The sequence below is a fragment of the Anopheles arabiensis genome, chromosome 3, assembly GCF_016920715.1.
Source record: "Anopheles arabiensis isolate DONGOLA chromosome 3, AaraD3, whole genome shotgun sequence".
Taxonomy (NCBI): Eukaryota; Metazoa; Arthropoda; class Insecta; order Diptera; family Culicidae; genus Anopheles; species Anopheles arabiensis.
Window position 1 is genome coordinate 42,143,733 of NC_053518.1, and position 18,350 is coordinate 42,162,082.

Genomic DNA, 18,350 nt, shown 5'->3' on the forward strand with positions numbered 1-18,350 from the left:
GGGAATGTAACCGTGGCACGACTCAATTAATGGCGGTGCTTACGCCATCTCACGGCGTTCTGTTGCCTGCTTGTTGCTTTGGAGGTTGGAATCTGTTCTTTTACAGTACCGAACGAGGCCCGATTCCTTCGGGAGCAACAAAATGATGTCATTAACTACGCCACCGGGTATCGGTGACACTCATTATGCATTCGACAATTATATGAGCACAGGAGGGACACACAGAGGACGGGGACTCTGTTTGTGTGTGCTGCTGGTTTTAAAAACCAGGACAGGAAATGAGAAACTGCATCATTAACAGATGTAGCCGATGGGCATCAGGCAAATTGTGCGACTGTTTTTCCCCGGCAGGCTTTCTTTGCTCATTATGTGGATGTGTGTGTACGGTATTGATAGTGATGATCAACTGGGAATCATATGGCAAGACATTTGCTGTGAAGAGATGTGATTTATTTACCCATGCAATTACAAAAAATACAGCTCTCATTAAAATGTGTCCCGAAAGTGTGTCTTTGTTTGGAAAGTGAGACTCAATTACATTGGCACACGATGATATGAAAAGAATCCATATAATGATATCTTTAGATTCCAATAACATCCCCATTAACAAATTAAGCTAAGCAATGTTGACTCTTAATAGGAATCGTCGCCTAAAGGTATGCAACGGGATTGGACATCCAATTAATTGTCGGAATCGCGAAAGAAATAGTTAAAAATTAACAGTCATTAAAAATTGCGAGAATTTGGCATCATGAACGTATTGAGTTGACTTGTTAATTTTAACGACTGGACCTAGGTCGTCGTTAAACAAACGATCGTCAAGAGCGTATGCGATACAAATTAATAGTCGTTTAATTATACTGCTCGATTGATATCGAGCAACTGTTTTGACGATCGCTGGACGGCACCAAGAAGGGAAAAGAGACTTAGGCAGTAAATAGCATCATATTTGGTATCTCCTCTTCCTTCTTTTTTTTACTGTAAGATACAGAGAATCCAAAGGATGTTGCATAAAAAAATTAATCCAAGAAAAGAACCACTATACCAAACATCATATATTGCATATTTCATTCGTACAATCACATCAACATTCGAGGGAGGTCGTAAAAACATTCCCCATTCTTGTACCGGAACACAGACGTCATAACCAATAAACCCAACCACCAAAGAACACACACACACAAAAGGATTGTTGTTCTCCGGTGCCGGATATTGAAAGGTCCGAATCTTAGCACAAACATCATTTGCACCCATCCGCTCGCGATGGTTACCGGTGCAATCAGCGGCATTATGAATTATTTACCTGCCCTGCCGCCCTACAGCTTTCGTTGCTGTTGGGCATACGCGAAAAAACAAACTGCTCTTAGATAAGCAGTGTTCTTGCAAAGCCGGAAAAATTTTGCACAAAAAAGTAGCTCCAGTGTCTATTCTTATTCCCGTATCCGAGAAGGAGAAAGCTCGGTAAATGGAAAATTCATACACATTGAACCCGTTCGAGGACCCGTCTCGTGGGACAAGTTTCGCTGAATCGCATCCCAACTCCATCTATACTTTAGCATACCGGAGCAGCCGGCCCACAGGTTGCTTACTACGAAGCGGTAACGAGCACTCTCATCCACAAGAAAGGAAGGACGAAACACTGATACAGCGGGAACTATCTCTTTAACATTGAGCGCGACAAAACGAGGAAGCTGCCTGGTAGAATATTCGATTAGTAAGTTCCCCTATTATTTGTTCTGCGCACTGATAGCCGGCAGAATGGCATGTGTTTTCTCCGGAAACGTGATCCAACTTGCCACCGGTGCTTCAGACGACAGGCAACAACGACAACAAAAAAAGCGAACTCAATAGGTACTCAAAACCAAGTCCAAACAAATGGCATCCCCAACGGGGGGGAATTATTTTCTCCGAAGAGTCGGCACCTTCACTTCTCTGCCCCACTGGTCGTTTTGATTTTCGGTAAAAAGCGTACAAAAACGATACCTCTCGCGTAAGCGTGAACGGGTAAAACTCCATTTCTCAACTATCGATGTGGGAGTTGCCTTTTTTTTGGATACTTTCCCGGCTCAGGGACACACATAACAATCAGTGTCGTGCTGCGCTTCCCACCAGTAGCAGAAAGTAGTGTGTGGTCCTCCTATCCCCTTCATGACAATGGTTCTGGTTCCGCTTCTTTTTGCAACTGTTTGCAGCCCAAATACCTACGGGAAGTGCATCAGCGCCATCGGCACCGTGTCGTGAAAAGAAATCACTGTCCCGATGCTGGTTCGGGAGTCGTTGCAGGAAAGGTTAAACACTCACAGGCGGGAGTGAGAAGGTTTATTTTTTGCGCCTTCCGTTACATACTTCAAAGCGGGTGGGAGATTTCGTGTGAGGTACCGAGAAACGAAAAAAATTCGTAACACGTGCATCAAAAGGAATGAAATGGAAGGTGCTAGCTGCACGATGTTGGCAGCAACAGCAAAATCGTTATAGCATAAGGTTGCAGTTACACTAAACAGTAAAACAGTACTTTTCAGTGCGATGATTTTTGAGTGCAGATAATAGCTGGTATCGCGAAAGAATTGGTTTAAAATTAACAGTCGTTAAAAATTAACCAGAGTCGTTAAAAATTGCTAGAATTTGGCATCGCGAACGCATTGAGTTCATTTGTTAATTTTAACGACTGGTCCTATGCCGCCGTTGAACAAACGACTGTCAAGAGCGTATGCGATACAAATTAACAGTCGTTTAATTATACTGCTCGAATTTTTTCCCCGTGTTTGCCTATATGCGATATCGAGCAGTCGTTAACTGTTTTGACGATCGTTTATTTTAACAGGAATGAACAACAAATGAACTCGGTTAAACCAAAATGAACTTTAAACGACTGTTAAAATGTGTTCATTTATTCGCGATGCCGGCTAATAATTGTTTCACGTTTGTAAGATCGTGCAAATTGATTTTCTTTGCAGGTGTACACTTTTCAATACAGTCTACACATTAGCGCCTAAATGTAGGCTATCTGTTACTTGAAGTATGCAATGTGCAGTGCAATTGGATGTATTCGGCAATGTTATTGATTGAAATGTATTCAAACTTAATTAAGGCGGGCATAATTAAACGCTTTTGGCATAATAGAAGAGACTTATTGTTATGTTCATTATAAACGGTAAATTGCATTAAACATTGTATAGGTTTATGAATTGTATCATCAATTAAGTACAGTTAAAAAAAAACAAAGCAATGGTGCCATCTTTAGAAATAGGACACTTATTTTTCCAAGAAGAACGATTGCAAAAAGATTGAAAATTTAAAAAATATACACAAAAAGTGAAAAAGTTCCACAGTTCCTTGAAATTACTATGTTAAACGGACCGTTATTGTTACATTCTTTTTTAACAAATCCACACAACAAACACACACAAACACAAGCCAAAGCTCAAGTCTCATTCAAGTTTGTGATCTTTGCAGAAGCTATTCAAATCGTTCTACCATTCCCTTTTATGATTACACATCTCAGCCAACTGAATGGCCCGTTTGAACGTTCCCTGGCATGTCGCGGGTATCTGGTGGCAAATGTTGAACGCTTATACCCTATAGTGCAGAAACGTGTGAGGGTATGTGGATAATTCGATTTTCGAACTACTTCCTACTTACCAGTGCTATGCTGTTACCGCTGAACAGATAACCGCCCGACGTCAAACCGTCCGTATTGACGTACACCAGGTAGAACGTGTGGCAGAGCACATTCGACACAAACAGCAGCCCGGTCCGGTAGAGCAACCGAATCCTGTTAACGGGTGAGAAAGAGAAGCAAAACGAAATGGAGATATACATAAACACACGAGAATATTATACCGAAGGGGAAGACAAACGCTCCCCGAACATGAACCCACGATGGCGGGAACGTTTGGGAATATAACCGTAAGTGTGATTTGCAAAAAGAGAAAGACACTCAATGGAAAGATGTCCGGATGATGATGATGATGTTGCTGTCGCTCCCTGGGGAGCAAGCTTTAACAATGTCGATCGAGGAAAATCCTTCCCACCAACACCAAAAGGAAGTTGAACAAATGTTTATTTGAATATCCCAAACGGTGCCCGAGATAAGATTTGGTTGGTTTGGGGACAAACAATTGTTAACAAGACACTTCTGTCATGCGGATTGCATGACTGTAGGGGTTTTGAGATATGAATTGGAAGGCTTCGTTGACTAATGGTTTTGTCCCGTATTTTATGTGAATAAAAAAAGGTGGTAGTTTTAATGTTTTGAACAATTCTTTCGTTGATCGAAGTGAATATCATGCTGTTTGATAAACAATTGTGCTGCATGATGTCCAAAAACTCTATGCTGTTCTGTGAATTGCGAATCCTCAGAAAAAGACGCTTGATTAGTTTCGGAGATTTCCGTTTATTGTGCTGAATGGAAAACAATTTCCACTAGCGACGGACTTTCCAGTGTCATTACGGGAGGCGATAGACAAAGACTCCGGAGAGGTTAAACTACCACATTCAAGAGGAAAGTGTAGAATGGTGAAACTAGACGCCTGAGTGCTGACGAGAGTGACTAGAAACTCCTCCGGGGACAAAATTTCAACACACAGACCGTAGACCCGGCAGTAGAATGTGAAACAAATTGGGCACGGATTTCATGTAGCAGCGATTGCTGTCCATACTGTTGGTAGAGTTGGTGGCTCAGCTGTCGTGTTACAAAAGGGCTGCCGTTTTTTGCTTCCTAACTGGCTCACGATGATGATGATGATGAAAGCGAAAATGCTGATGCAAGGATGATGAGGATAAAGGCAATCCGGTTGCCCCTTATCTATCGCTTATAGGAAGAGTAAGACATCAAACGAGAACAGGACAAAGTCAGAATGGTCAGAATGATCAGAAAGTAGCATGTGTTTTGGAATGGTGGTTTATGTTTCGTATTAGGTTCGATTGAATTTTTAAGCAATCACTGTAAAGGGGGGGTTTTGTGAGGCACAAAAAGCACTTAAAACGAGATTTGGCATTGATGAGAAAGCTCCATAGATGAAAAACACAATTGTGGATATGCGGAGAATTCTCCCAAGTGGCTAATCGATAGGATGAAACGCGTCAACATGAATAGGAATGTTTGAATTTCAATCTAAGCGATGTCTGATTACTTTTCTATTTTTCTACCGACAAATTAAGTAGCAATAATGGGGCATGAATAATAATAACAGCTAGGGTTTTTTCTGCCTATCGGAATGGATTTTTTTAGAATAATAGCCTAAATGTAGACAAAGCTAGATGTACTAAAAATGTGTTGGGCGTTATAACGTAAAATTAAGAGGCTTGTTCTGAGATAAGGTGCAAAACTAAATATTTTGTTCGCTTGATCTGCAAAACGCACTCTATCGGACCTACGAAACGGTAAATAACGTTACCTAAAATCACCAACAAATAAGAAGTTACCGTATAAAACAAAACTTTAAATAAAGTTACTCCATTTTCCTTGGCCAAGCAATCTACATTAAAGGGGCAAAACATATCGGTGTGTGCTTTCCAAGGAACAGCAAAACTTTCCTACAATACCGCACCATGGGAGCATCTAGCATCGACAATTCACGTTTCCTTTCCACACATTACATGTAATGTAACTTAGGCACAGCGTAGCGACCAACACCGGACGTAACTCTCGCTCCAGCAATCTATCGCACAAAATACACTGTATTTCGAAGAAAAGTTTTGCACGCGCTTCGAATCAAATATCGCACACAAAAGGGTGAAATGGTTGCCGTTCAGCAAAACTGCTTCCATGTTTGCAGATTTGTGTGCTTCAGCAGTGCATTGGGGGGAAAGGTAAAATGGTTACAAATAGAGTAAAGCTCCACGTGTTTGAAATTTCATTTCCGCTAGAATGTCAAACCGGGGGTTTAGATTTTTATTTCCATTTGCTCGGTAGCGCTTTCGAAAGGGCTTTGGGTGTATTGGATTAGTGGATAACTGGGGCAACATACAAATCGGTTAGGGTACGATGCAGCATGCAGTTTTGTAAATCATCGTCGTTTTCATCGTCAATGCCAATCTCTGTCTTGCTATCGCAGCTCTTCATGTACATCAAACTTGTGCGTTTGTGAGCTAAAAATACTTAGAATTCTTTCAACATACTCAACACTTGAGGGTTAACATGAGGCAAATATTTTGTCCGAAATTGTAACACCATTACCAACATTGGCAGTAGATTTTCTTGGATGATACCCCTTAGACATTGGCATTTTTTCTGCAGCGAAACGCATACTTTAGGGTATTAGGAAAGTTCCAACTAACAGCACCAGTACTACATCATGATTCTTATTGTTTAGGTAGGCAGCATATATACTACGTGTTTGCTTTTTTATTTCCTTGTAGACACTTGTGCACATGCGGACGAAATAGTCTTTGGAAGTGTACTCTTCTTCTTGAGTTCGGGCTGTTCAGCACGTATTTGGATTTCACCTTGCGGAGCCACTCAAATGAAATAAGGAAGTATAATAAAATACAAGAAAGATAAAGAGGGAGAGAAAAAAACCCAAACATCTCATCAATTGTCTTAGTAACTGAACGATGCATCATCATTGTCTATGGGGAGTTTCACCGGAAATGGTTCGTCTTTGGCTCAGGTTTATTTGCGGACGGACCCGGGAAAACCCCTGACTGGGAGATTACCGAGTCCGGTAAAAGTAAAGAGTCCTGGAAGCCCGTCCAGTTTGCTCATTTCATTGGTCGGTCTTGGGGCACCTGATGGGGAAGGTCAGTTTGGTTTGTATATTTTGTGTGTGCAGAGTTCCGCAGCTGATGTGGAACGATCATTCGTACCAGAAGTCGCAACGCCATGGTACCATGGAACCATAATCGTTTGACTGTACGGATCAGTGAGTTTGTTTTCACTGGCAGTTTTGTAAATTGAATTAGATGATTGCACCGTAACTGAGTCCTAATAGATTGTACAATTTAAGCAGCCATGTCGGGTTGAGATTCCATGTTTCCACCAAAGGAAGGTAAGGTAAGTTGATGTATGGTTATGTTATCGTAGCACGAATCATTGGATTGTTGTTTTCGAACAGTTTAAGCTTTAAAGTAAGTTTTAGCATAAAATAATCTTTTTTTAAATGAAATCTACCAACAAGTATTGAATAAATCTATTGTAATGAGTTCGGACGATAGCTACGGTCGCCATGTAATGGGTTTGGTCCTGTCACGGTCGCCATGTAATGAGTTCGGACGATAGCTACGGTCGCCATGTAATGGGTTTGGATAATGTTACGGTCGCCATGTAATGCGATGATCGTACAACTGTACTTCGAGTACCGTCGCGGTAGGTCAGTGTTTCGCTGACATGAGCCGAGGTGGAATAAAACTTCGTTCGAGCGGACTTTCGACACTTGATCGTCCAGGCGATCATAGAAACCTTTAGGAGGTTTCCCTTACTGGAAACGTTGGAGTTTTAGAAGCCTTACCTTGGGAAGGGGGACATAACTAAACTCTTGAAATAAGTTGGAAGGCGAAGATTTTTGGGCAGCGTAATGTCCTATCTTGACAGTCCGAACGAATCTGACTTGCCACGGTTGGAATTGGTTTTATTTATACTCAAATGAAGTTAAGGGTTTCGCACATTTGGTTCCGGGTTTTATGTTGGAAAGTTATTGTTTTCACTCAGCTAGTTACGTTTGTCTTTTGTTGGCAAGAACGATGGTTCTTGTCACTAAGTTCCTGTTTTGGGTTTAATGCATATACTGTTCCTGCTTTGGATTACATACTGTTCCTGCTTTTGTTGTGCGTTTCGGTTGTTTTTGATAAGTGTGTCACATCTGTTATTTGTTTGAATGGACGGCCTGAACTCTTCCGGTTGCGGTGCTATGGTATGATCTGATTTACTGAATGTGTTATAATGAATGTGTTACAATGGTATGGTTTGGCTTTCCAAAGTGTGTTACAATGTGTCTATAGCTGATAGTGTGTATTATAATAAGTTGTGTATAGCAGATATGCTACACTATTTTGCAATGCAAATTGCATAAACTTGGGCGCTTTCAAGGTGAACAATTTATTTTGTCATTGATTTTAACTGATTCGATTTACAATAATAAGATGCCACATTCCATCGTCATTGTGTATACACTTGCGTCTAAATTTAGTAGGGACTCCACGACCAATGAAATTGTACAACATAGTTCATCTTCAAATTGATTGCTTGTCAACTTTCGAAGCCCACCACCACCACCACGTCTCGAGTACGATTTGTTTACAATTATAAATGTAAATGACCGTAAAAGCTGTCCCAAACAGGCTAACCAAATAGCGGGCCGAGATAAACCGCTCTTCAACACGCGCAACAATCATCCAACATCATTTGCAAGCGAACAACAAATCATGATCATTAAAATCAATCGTTTGTATCGCTGTCTCTTTCGCTCGCTCGCTCTCTCTCTCTTTCTTAAGGTTGATGTATGGCTAACGAGCTTCCTTTGCATTGCTCGATAGAGTGTGGATTGGTGGACGGGGTGGACTATGCCACTGTTCCGTCCAACCCATCCCGCTCCTTATCCCTTTAAGCCGCCACTTCACACGGAAGAGGACAATTTGGTACCGATTTTCGAGGCGCAATCTCATCCCCCCGCCCCCGGCTTTGGCTGTCGTAAATCTCCGCTTTATCTGCATGATTGAAAGAAATCGTTTACATCCGAACATTGTTGGCGCAACTCTGTGCTGTTGGCTGTGGTTGTGCTACCGAAGGGGTCATCTGTAATTGTGTTGTGGGTACGAGAAGCTCGTCTTCATAATCCTTTCGCTTGTGGAACGCGTTGAGCCCAAAGGTGGCGGTGTGTGTGTGTGTGCTTTCTTGAGAGCAGCTGAGCTGTGGGTAATTCTTGTACGCCTTCTGGGGCCGGTCGGCCAGTATACGCTCACCGTGGGAATAGTATTATAGAAGCGTTGAGGGGTACGTGAGGTAGCCAACGGGGCCTGGTGGAATAAGCCGGGACGGCACCAGCTGGATGGTACTACTGTGCAGGATTTGGCTAAGAAAAGTTTGAGACCTCCTTCACGTAGTCTGAAGGCTCGTTAAGAAGCTGTATCTCGGAGCTGGATCCCAGAATTGCCCGAAAGTCGCACACACCAACAAAATCTTTGGAGCTTTGGAGAGGTTGTTGCCTGCCGGCGCACTGGACGAGCCGGATAAAGGGGCTAGGATTTATTTGGCTTTGTGCTGGCTGGTCTAGGGTAGCGTAGTGTACATGTGCCCACCACACACCACACCATGTGCAAAGGAGAGATTGTCCTTTATCCGTTCGCAGCGTTATACAGACGCTGGTGTGGATTTTAATGGGGTACTACCCCTAGTGTCGTCTGGACACACCAGCATACACACACACACACACACACACACACACACACACACACACACACACACACACACACACACACACACACACACACACACACACACACACACACACACACACGCACACACACACACACACACACACACACACACACACACACACACACACACACACACACACACACACACACACACACACACACACACACACACACACACACACACACTTGCAGTTCGTCGTACGCTTGCACCCGAAAGTCCAACCAGCCTTTATGCAAAGGAGCGAAAAGGTGCAAGTGCATTGAGCAGTGCTTTTCTTTTGCCAAAGTCTCGTCTTTAGCCCTGCTTTTGTGTTATGCCGGCGATTGCAATCACACTAACGAAGGTAACGAAGCGAAAGAAGCGGAATAAAATAAATGCCAAAGAATTGCAGTGTCGAATAACAATGGGCACTCGGGTTAGGCACGCAGTGCCGGGGCTCGTTACAACATGCCTCTACCGAGGATGATATTGAGCGTGCTAGATCGCACGAGGAACCAACTTCAGCAGCACAACAGCCAAGATTCTTTAAGACCAACCAACGATGGACAAACTCGTTGGATTTGTCTCGCCCGAGACAGTAAGAAGGCCGGTTGGCTATGTGTTTGGAGTTTGCCCAAAAGTTTCGGTTGACCGTTGTTGCGTTCCTGGGGCCAAGGCGATACACTTCTTTGTGTGTGGTTCTTTTGCCATGAAAGATGGAGAAGAAATTCTTGTGTACTATTCTTTGGCAGCAAACTGTACAATGGAAGAGGAAAGCCGTCCAACGACTTTGGAAGTTCAACGAACTGGGACAGGAAAACGGTAGTTGAAGCGCAACACTGGACAGTAGAGAATGACACGATACCTTTCCCAGTGTCTTGCAGCATTTGATTTCGCTTTCACCGTTTGCCACAGTTCGACCAACGAGTGGAAAGTAAAGTACTGCAAGAAAATAGACAAAAAGGGCAATACTTTTGATGATAGCGCGTATTAAGCGTACTAGGAACGTTTGAAAGGTAAGGTAGGTAGAGCACTGTGGTACTGGCAAAACACGAGTAATACTGGTTTGGCATCCGTAGAGACAGAGTACAAAAAACAACAGCCGTGCAACAAATTAAACTTTATTTTTTGCCCCAGTATCATTTCCGCTTTCCGTTTTGCGATGTGTGTGTGTGTGTTGTGGCTTGGGAAATGTGGACAAGTTTGGTGTCCATTCCCACTCGAATGGGTTCACCGAGTCGGACGTCTTTACGGTGATTTGTTGCTCAATTGGTTGGAACGGTTTGCGAGAGCGTTAGTTCGTAGAGCAGATTGGGCGCGGGGAAGGGTAAAATTCTCATTTGGTCGAATCGATGTTTGAACGCGTAATGGAAAGTAATGCCGTTTAATTAATTACTCGTGTGTTTTTGAGCGGACAAACAGCTAAACAGCTACAGCCGGGAAGTAAATAAATCAAGCCCGTTGTTGAAAGTTGATTGCAATGCTTAAGAAAATAGATATGATGAAAATACTTTTTTTATATACCAAGAGATGTTGTGAACAGCTATTTTTTTAACAACTAAAGCCTAGGTTACAGCTCCAGTAAAATTGAACCTAAAATTTGGGGTTTTTGGTTGATATGTTTCATAAAATATTTTGTTGGAATACGGCTTATCGAACAGCAAAAGAAAGGATATTCAAATATGTTATAATAAGTAATTAAATATATTTCTTTATGATTCTTCGCATTGTTTACGCATGTGAGAACATAAAAGTCAGTGGAAAATCACAAGGAAATGTATTCAATTCATTATTTCAAAATGTTTTACATTGCAAATAGTTGGGGAATTGAATTTCCTATCGCTTGGTGTACGATAATCCATATCCTGATGAGTATTTAATGAAATCTAGCAAAACATAAATTTAACGTTCACTTTCACGTAAGGTCTAATCTGACCTTTACATTACGCACTCATATGGACAATGTTGTTTGATTGTCGGTCACAAATAACAAACATTAAATTAACGCTATTAGTTTCGCCTTTAGTAAATCCTTCTCGAACGCCTAGATGTATGCAAATTAAATCCATTAGCTGTTTTAAGTGTCTGTAACGACAATCTTATGTAACGTTCGTCATTTTAAACAATCTTAATAAGCTCTAAAAGTAGAACAAATTAATAACTCTCTATTACGTACTAGTTAACTTATAATTCGTCTAAAGCAGACATGCCAAATACACATACCATGGCAATTTGACATATTTGACTAACAGTGTTTACACGGACAAGACCATCGGTAGATTTTATGATCTGCCCGCCAAGAGCCCTGTTGATTAGAGTAAACTGCACCTTGTCAGTAAACTCTGCAATTTTCGACAAAAAAATCATTTTTGAACATAACCAAACATATTAAGAGCATTTATTTCAGATTTTTCGGAGAATATAGTAAAATATAAATTTTGATTTAGCGTTAATGATCCGTTTGCTATGCCGAGAACATAAGTTCCACACTGCACCGTGTGCAGTGGTCAAAAGAATTGCCAAACTTTGGCCAAAAATAATTGTTGTAGGTGGAAAATGGTGGTGTAGGTGAAAAACAATTATATTCCATTTAATATGCATTTTCAAAAACTCCCACAAACTAACCTATTCTATGGTTGCTAAAGTATATTAACACACTTGAAGGAAAACAAATGTCATCTCCTTGTCCTCTTTTTAGGCGATTAATCAATTTGTCACCTAAATTGGAAACAAGTTCTCTCCCTCCCAACGGAAACACTGTTGTTCCGCAAAATGTTGTCTAAATGCATATCGGCCCATTACCTAAAATGAATTTGACATCACTGGTCTAAAGAAATGAAACTTACAGAAATATTTAAAGAAAAGCATCAAATTGAATAGTCCAAAAACTTTGTAATGAAATTTAAACTTTTACCTTAAGCTTACAGTACCTATCACATTAAAATGCTTATTACATTATTGAAATACAGCACTTGCCTAATGGCCACAAAAATGGGCCACAAATAGCGCTCGCTATTTACCATCTCCGTGGAGCAACAATAATAAACAAAGACGTTTATTGAATTTTCTCCATCGATTTCTCCTTCGCTAATGCGTTAGAGAACCGCCGGGGCGTGAATCTTCTTATATGTCTTATCCATTATGGGGTCGCATGAGTATATGCAAGCCAATATGCTTCGCAACAGTTAGGCCGAATTGAATAATGACGGCTAGGAGAGAAAGGGAACTGAAATTGCCGATGGTTAAAAGGTATTTTTGTTTTACTTCGGTGATCTGTGGTGGAACTGAACGGAAACATTACGACACTGCTTTACCATACGGGCACAGACACACACGTGCCGCAAAGGGGGCAGGAACTTTCGTTGTTTCCAAGAAGCTTGTGTATGGCTGTTGTTTCTTTGGTTTACCATAGGCAACCAATAGGGTGTTTGTTTCGCTTTCCCAGCCTCATGGAAAGTCCTTGGGCGAACAGAGAACAGAGTAGGGGGTAGCATGTGCGGTGGGTTTCGGTTTTGGGGTTCATAAATAAATAGATGGTTTTGCGTAGGAGCGAGAACACCCTGCGAACGGGTCCCTCAAGCGGCAATAGAAACACGCACTAAGGTAAGGTACGATGATATCGATATAATCGGTCTAGCACATCCACAGGACCCCGAGAAGCAGGCCGTATGAGATTGAACCAGTTCCCGGGGAGAGAAAAATCTGCCCAAAAGGTGTACATAGCACCGTAGCAAGTTCAACAAGTCAGTACAGATCTCCTCCGGTTCTGGTAATGCCTCGTAGTAGCTGAAGGGACGACCATACGTTGAAGCTTATCCACGAGCTACAGTAGCTTACCCATCTCGACATGCAGGTCGAAAGGATCGAAAAAGTGAAACCACGGACGAATAGAATGATTTCATCTGCCATCGTCAGTGCGCATCCTTTGCTCGTTGGAGCGTTCGATTTTTCTTGTAATCAGATTATCGGAAAGGTTTCCCTCTGGCTGCCATCGTTTTCTCTTCACTCGCAACCGCCTGGAGGGGTAACACACGTTTTCCGTTGCCCATTTTCCTTCCACCTTCACACGGATGATGCTGTCCAGTGGAATCCATCGTAGGCCATATGGAAAACAAATTTAATAAATTCTATTGGACTGGCTGAACTTCGGCCTAAGGGCAGAGGCAAGCTGAATCGGATACGGAGCTGAACACAACAGCAGAAAAAGAAAATCAAAAGAACTAGAGCAAACTTTGTCGCGGACGTGCGCAGCGCGGCAGGACCGGAGACTTCAGCACCGATATTTCCGTACCGGAATGGTGTTCACGACCGATTGTCCTTTGTTGACCCAGAAAGTGAGTGTGTGTCGGAGGAGGAGGAGGAGGTGTGCAGGATAGGAAAAAAGGCTCCCGGATCGTTGTTAGGTCCTTTGCCGTCCCAATGGACGGATATTATCTGCTTAAAGAGTTAAACGTGCCCAACGGAGGCCTCTGGCATCGATGAATGTTATTTGCATGGGAGCGATATTGATAGGATCTCCTCGAGGAACTTTAAGGTTTGATTCGTGGGCGGTGACGTTCCCAAATGGACTGGCTTGTGCCCTAAAGCAAACAGGGATAGGCGGAGGGTTTAAAGTTCTGAATATCAAATAAGCTCTAAATGATGATGTAGCAAATGAAAAAAAAAACACATAATTTATGCTCCATTAGTCAAAGGAACTGAATAAATCGTAAGCAAATAAGAAACATATCTTTTTTTTTAAAAAGGATTTTTTTTTTACTCTTTTTACATTCAAAAAGTGTACGTCATTTAAACTGGTCCGGATGTTTTATGTATTTCTTAAATTAGAGGGACCGCCTGATAGTATGCAATCTATATAAATGTCAAATTAATATTTAAGTCGTGAACGGGACAAACCAGTGGAATATGAACGAAAGCGATAACACTTTTAAGCTGATTCGGATATGATTCGATTGCCATTTGTACAGGTTTTGGCTATTGGGCTGATGGATAAAAAGCAACAAAATGTCAACACACAGGTCTTGATTGGTGATGGGTAAAAAAGAGTTCATTCATTAATCTGAGCCATTCCTTTGATAGAGTGAGTGAGTCAATTCCCGTGGTATGGAAGTATCAACTGTTTTGGAGTTGTTTCCAATAAAAAACCAAAACCATTTTTTAAAGAATACTATCGTTCGATAGTAACAAATATTTTATAACCTTGATTTTTTTTTTTCGCACATGAGTCGCGCGTAAAGTAATTATCAGTGTCTTTCAATTCCGCAAAGATTCTACACGGAAAAGATTCAACTCTGCAAAGATTCAATTCCGCTATGAATTGCAGTGGAGTAGAATGATGCAATTCCGCAAAGAGTTGTAAAGTAGTAAGAAGATTCAAGTCGGTTGCAAAGGAGTCCGTTGCAAGAGTTGCAAAGCAGTCGAAAGATTCAACTCATGAAGAGAGTCGATTCTGATTGATAATAATACAGGAGTCGAACAGGAGATCTCTCGAGAACAGTAAACAAATGAAATGGAACAACACTGGGAGAACACTATTCTCTCGTTACAAATCATTCGAGACTCTCTCTCTAAAAAAAAAGGGCTATAGTGTGAGACGAAAGAAGTATTTGTTTGTGTTAAAAATAATGTATATTAGTAGCTGTACATTTTGTACATTACATGTACATTACATTTTTGCCATAATATTCACCATAGTGCAATGATGAATATTTCATGTAATTTCCGATCTTATAAGTAAAAGATAAGATGGAAAAGATAAACAGAAATTGCTGTAATATGCAGATAGAATTGATCGTTTGTTGTTAAATTTGTCATTAAGGACCACTTAAATCGTGTGAAGTGTGGGCCCCAGACCAGTATAGCTTTTATAATAGATCAATTGACTTGATGTATTGAAAAATGTTCGCAACTTTTTGGTGTAATGTTTTTCTTTTCCCTTTGTTTTTGCTTCTCCATACGGTTATTTATTTGCCTGCAAGAAAGATTATTCATTTCTGAAAATAAAAGAAGCAAGTGCAAAATAACAGCTTACAAAAAAACACTAAAAGAGTTGTTTGAAAGGGTATGATAATGGCAGACTCTTTGTGTGTGTGTGACACTTATCCTTGATAAGCAATAAAAACCGTGGCATGAAGAGAGGAGCCGAGAGATAATAAGACAATCATTTTTTTAAATAGTCCTTCACCAGTGGTCGGCAAACTTTGTAGCCCCAAGATTCCATTTCAATGGATATACTCGTAGCTTTTCAAGTGCAGCAACAAATAAAAAAACCGAATAGTAAAATATTTGAAAATTTTATTACATGTGTGAAAGAAAAAGAGTCGTGGGCCATGCGGTAAGCAGCCTCATGTTGCACCAGTCTCGGTGCCCCAATGTCCAGCCTTCAGGGGGCCCTAGTCCCTAATACTCTGTCAACTTGTATACATAGTGCATACTATAGACCAGCGGTCGGCAAAGTCCGCGAAAAGATTTGACTGATTTTGAAAGATGGGAAGAAACGATCGTATACAAATTACTGAAGATCTTCTAGTATACCATATTAAACCATCGTAATTTTTCAACTTTTAATTAAAGATACTGAACGGTCCATCATTCCATAATACCTTAATTATAAGTTGAAAAAGTACGATGGTTCGAACTCGAGGTCAATAACACCGTGGCTTTTGCATGAAAAAATATGCCATTTTCGACCGGCTGTAGAAAAAAACTTACTTACTTACTTATCCGGCGCTACAACCGCTTTGCGGTCTTGGCCTGCCTCAGGAGTGTCCGAAACCGCTCACGGTCTCAAAAACTAGGAAAAAACTAGGAAAAATAATTTCTTTACATTTTCATCTGTTTAAAGGGAATTATTTCACATCACTTGCACAAATAAGTTCAAGACTTTGCAAATTGCCTTTCGTCAGTTATTAGAATTCCAGGTTCCACCATGGTGGACGAAGACAAGCATGATTTAAGTTCTACCTTTGATTTTCATCAATTCCTCCAAAGTTTTCGCAACAAAATTGTTAGAGTAGAGTTTTTGCATGACGTTGGCGTAGAAAAAAAATCGATGGGACACATGTGACGGATGTTGGACCAGTTTGTGGACTATGGTGTTATATAGAAATTCTGTCGAAATTCACCTGAAATGATTGCATTGAAATTTTGCGTAATTGTTTGCCACTGCGAAGCCAGTGGATGCGATTTCTAATTCCTGATTTGTTTCTTCATGTTTCCCAGGTATTATTTTACTGTTTGGTGGGTTGCATCTATATCCCGGTCCAGCTAACGCAGTAATATAGGCAATTGACCTGAACCTCTGTCTCCATTTCAGCTTTATTTGAATTGAAACCTCAAAAATGAACCTGGGCTTTCTTTCGATGCTTTGATTGTTGCCTAATAGTGCCAAGATGTTGGCGACCGAAATGCCAAAACGGGTATTACTTATTATATACGACGTCCACAAACTTCCGCACGGAGTCCATTTTGGACGCTACGGGGTGCCGTTCTTTGATCGCGTAACAGGTTGGCTGATAAGTCCCCGGTCTGACACATAGATGGCGCCGCTATTATTAAATGCATATTATTTTTATATAGTCTTCTTCTTTGGCTCAACAACCGTTGTCGGTCAAGGCCTGCCTGAACCACTAGTGGGCTTTGGCTTTCAGTGACTAATTAATTTCCCCCATAGCAGGATAGTCAATCCTACGTATGGCGGCACGATCTATTTGGGGATCGAACCCATGACGGGCATGTTGTTAAGTCGTACGAGTTGACGACTGTACTACGAGACCGGCTTTTTTATATAGTACCAACCTTCAAATGATTCGTGTCAAAATTTGACGTCTGAATGTCAATTAGTTTGTGAGACAGAGCGTCTTTTGTCAAGCAACTTTTGTTATTTTGTTGTTCCACCAAGACAACGCACCGTGCCACAAGTCATTGAGAACGATGGCAAAAATTCATGAATTGGGCTTCGAATTGCTTCCCCACCCACCGTATTCTTCAGATCTGGCCCCTAGCGACTTTTTTCTTGTTCTCAGACCTCCAAAGGATGCTCACAGGAAAACAAATTGGCTGCAATGAAGAGGTGGTCGCCGAAACTGAGGCCTATTTTGAGGCAAAACCGAAGGAGTACTACCAAAATGGTATCAAAAAATTGGAAGGTCGTTATAATCGTTGTATCGCTCTTGAAGGGAACTATGTTGAATAATAAAAACGAATTTTGACAAAAAAATGTGTTTTTCTTTGTTAGACCGGGGACTTATCAGCCAACCTGTTACGCTTTTGGCCATTCACTTTTTGGCCATCATGGTTAGAGTTCGACTGATAAAGGAGTCAGATTTTGTCTGCTAACTAATGGGATGCTACTACTCAAAGTACAATTAACGTGTTGTTAGTGCGGGTCAAAATAAACCCATGCAATATCGACAATTGTTGTCCACTTTTTAATGTAACCGTCATGTAATATTAACATTATTTTAACACCACAATAAGACTACCGGAATGAAGGTTGCATACGAAATTTTCTGATTTATATTTTTATATATTAATTTTTTTAGTAGGTATTATCAATATTGAACCATTCTTGGATGACACAATTATAGGAAAACAGCAATAATACCAATCGCATTGCTTGATATCATTAACCAATTATTTTGTTTCTAAAATTATTTAATGTAATAATTAAATCATAATAATAGAAACCCCGCTTTCTCCTGGCCCGCGGCTTTGGATCATTTACTAAATTTGGCATTTGCCTCAAAAGTTTGCCGACCGCTGCTATAGACTATCAATCTACGGGGCCCCAGGCGACCACCTAGTCTGCCTACCGTTAGATCCGCCGCTGTGAAGGAGTCAAAAGAGTCCATTTAAGATTCAACTCTTGTAACAGAGTGAATTGCTTTGAGCCACTTTTTTTAAAGTTTCACAAATCGCATCACTAGTCTAGATACATTATGGCTGCTTTGTCGCAGAAAAACAAGGCAGGACGTTTTAATTAAATTTTAAATCTAAC

The 18,350-nt window shown here is 41.0% G+C and overlaps 1 protein-coding gene across 1 annotated transcript in view; it reads right to left on the reverse strand.

Moving 5' to 3' along the window:
* Positions 1 to 18,350, reverse strand: part of LOC120900535 — a 199,733-nt gene that overhangs the window by 7,137 nt on the left and 174,246 nt on the right. The window contains exon 21 of the mRNA XM_040307647.1: positions 3,640 to 3,772. Within this exon, the coding sequence (XP_040163581.1) occupies positions 3,640 to 3,772 (133 nt within the window). The remainder of the gene's footprint in view (positions 1 to 3,639; positions 3,773 to 18,350) is intronic.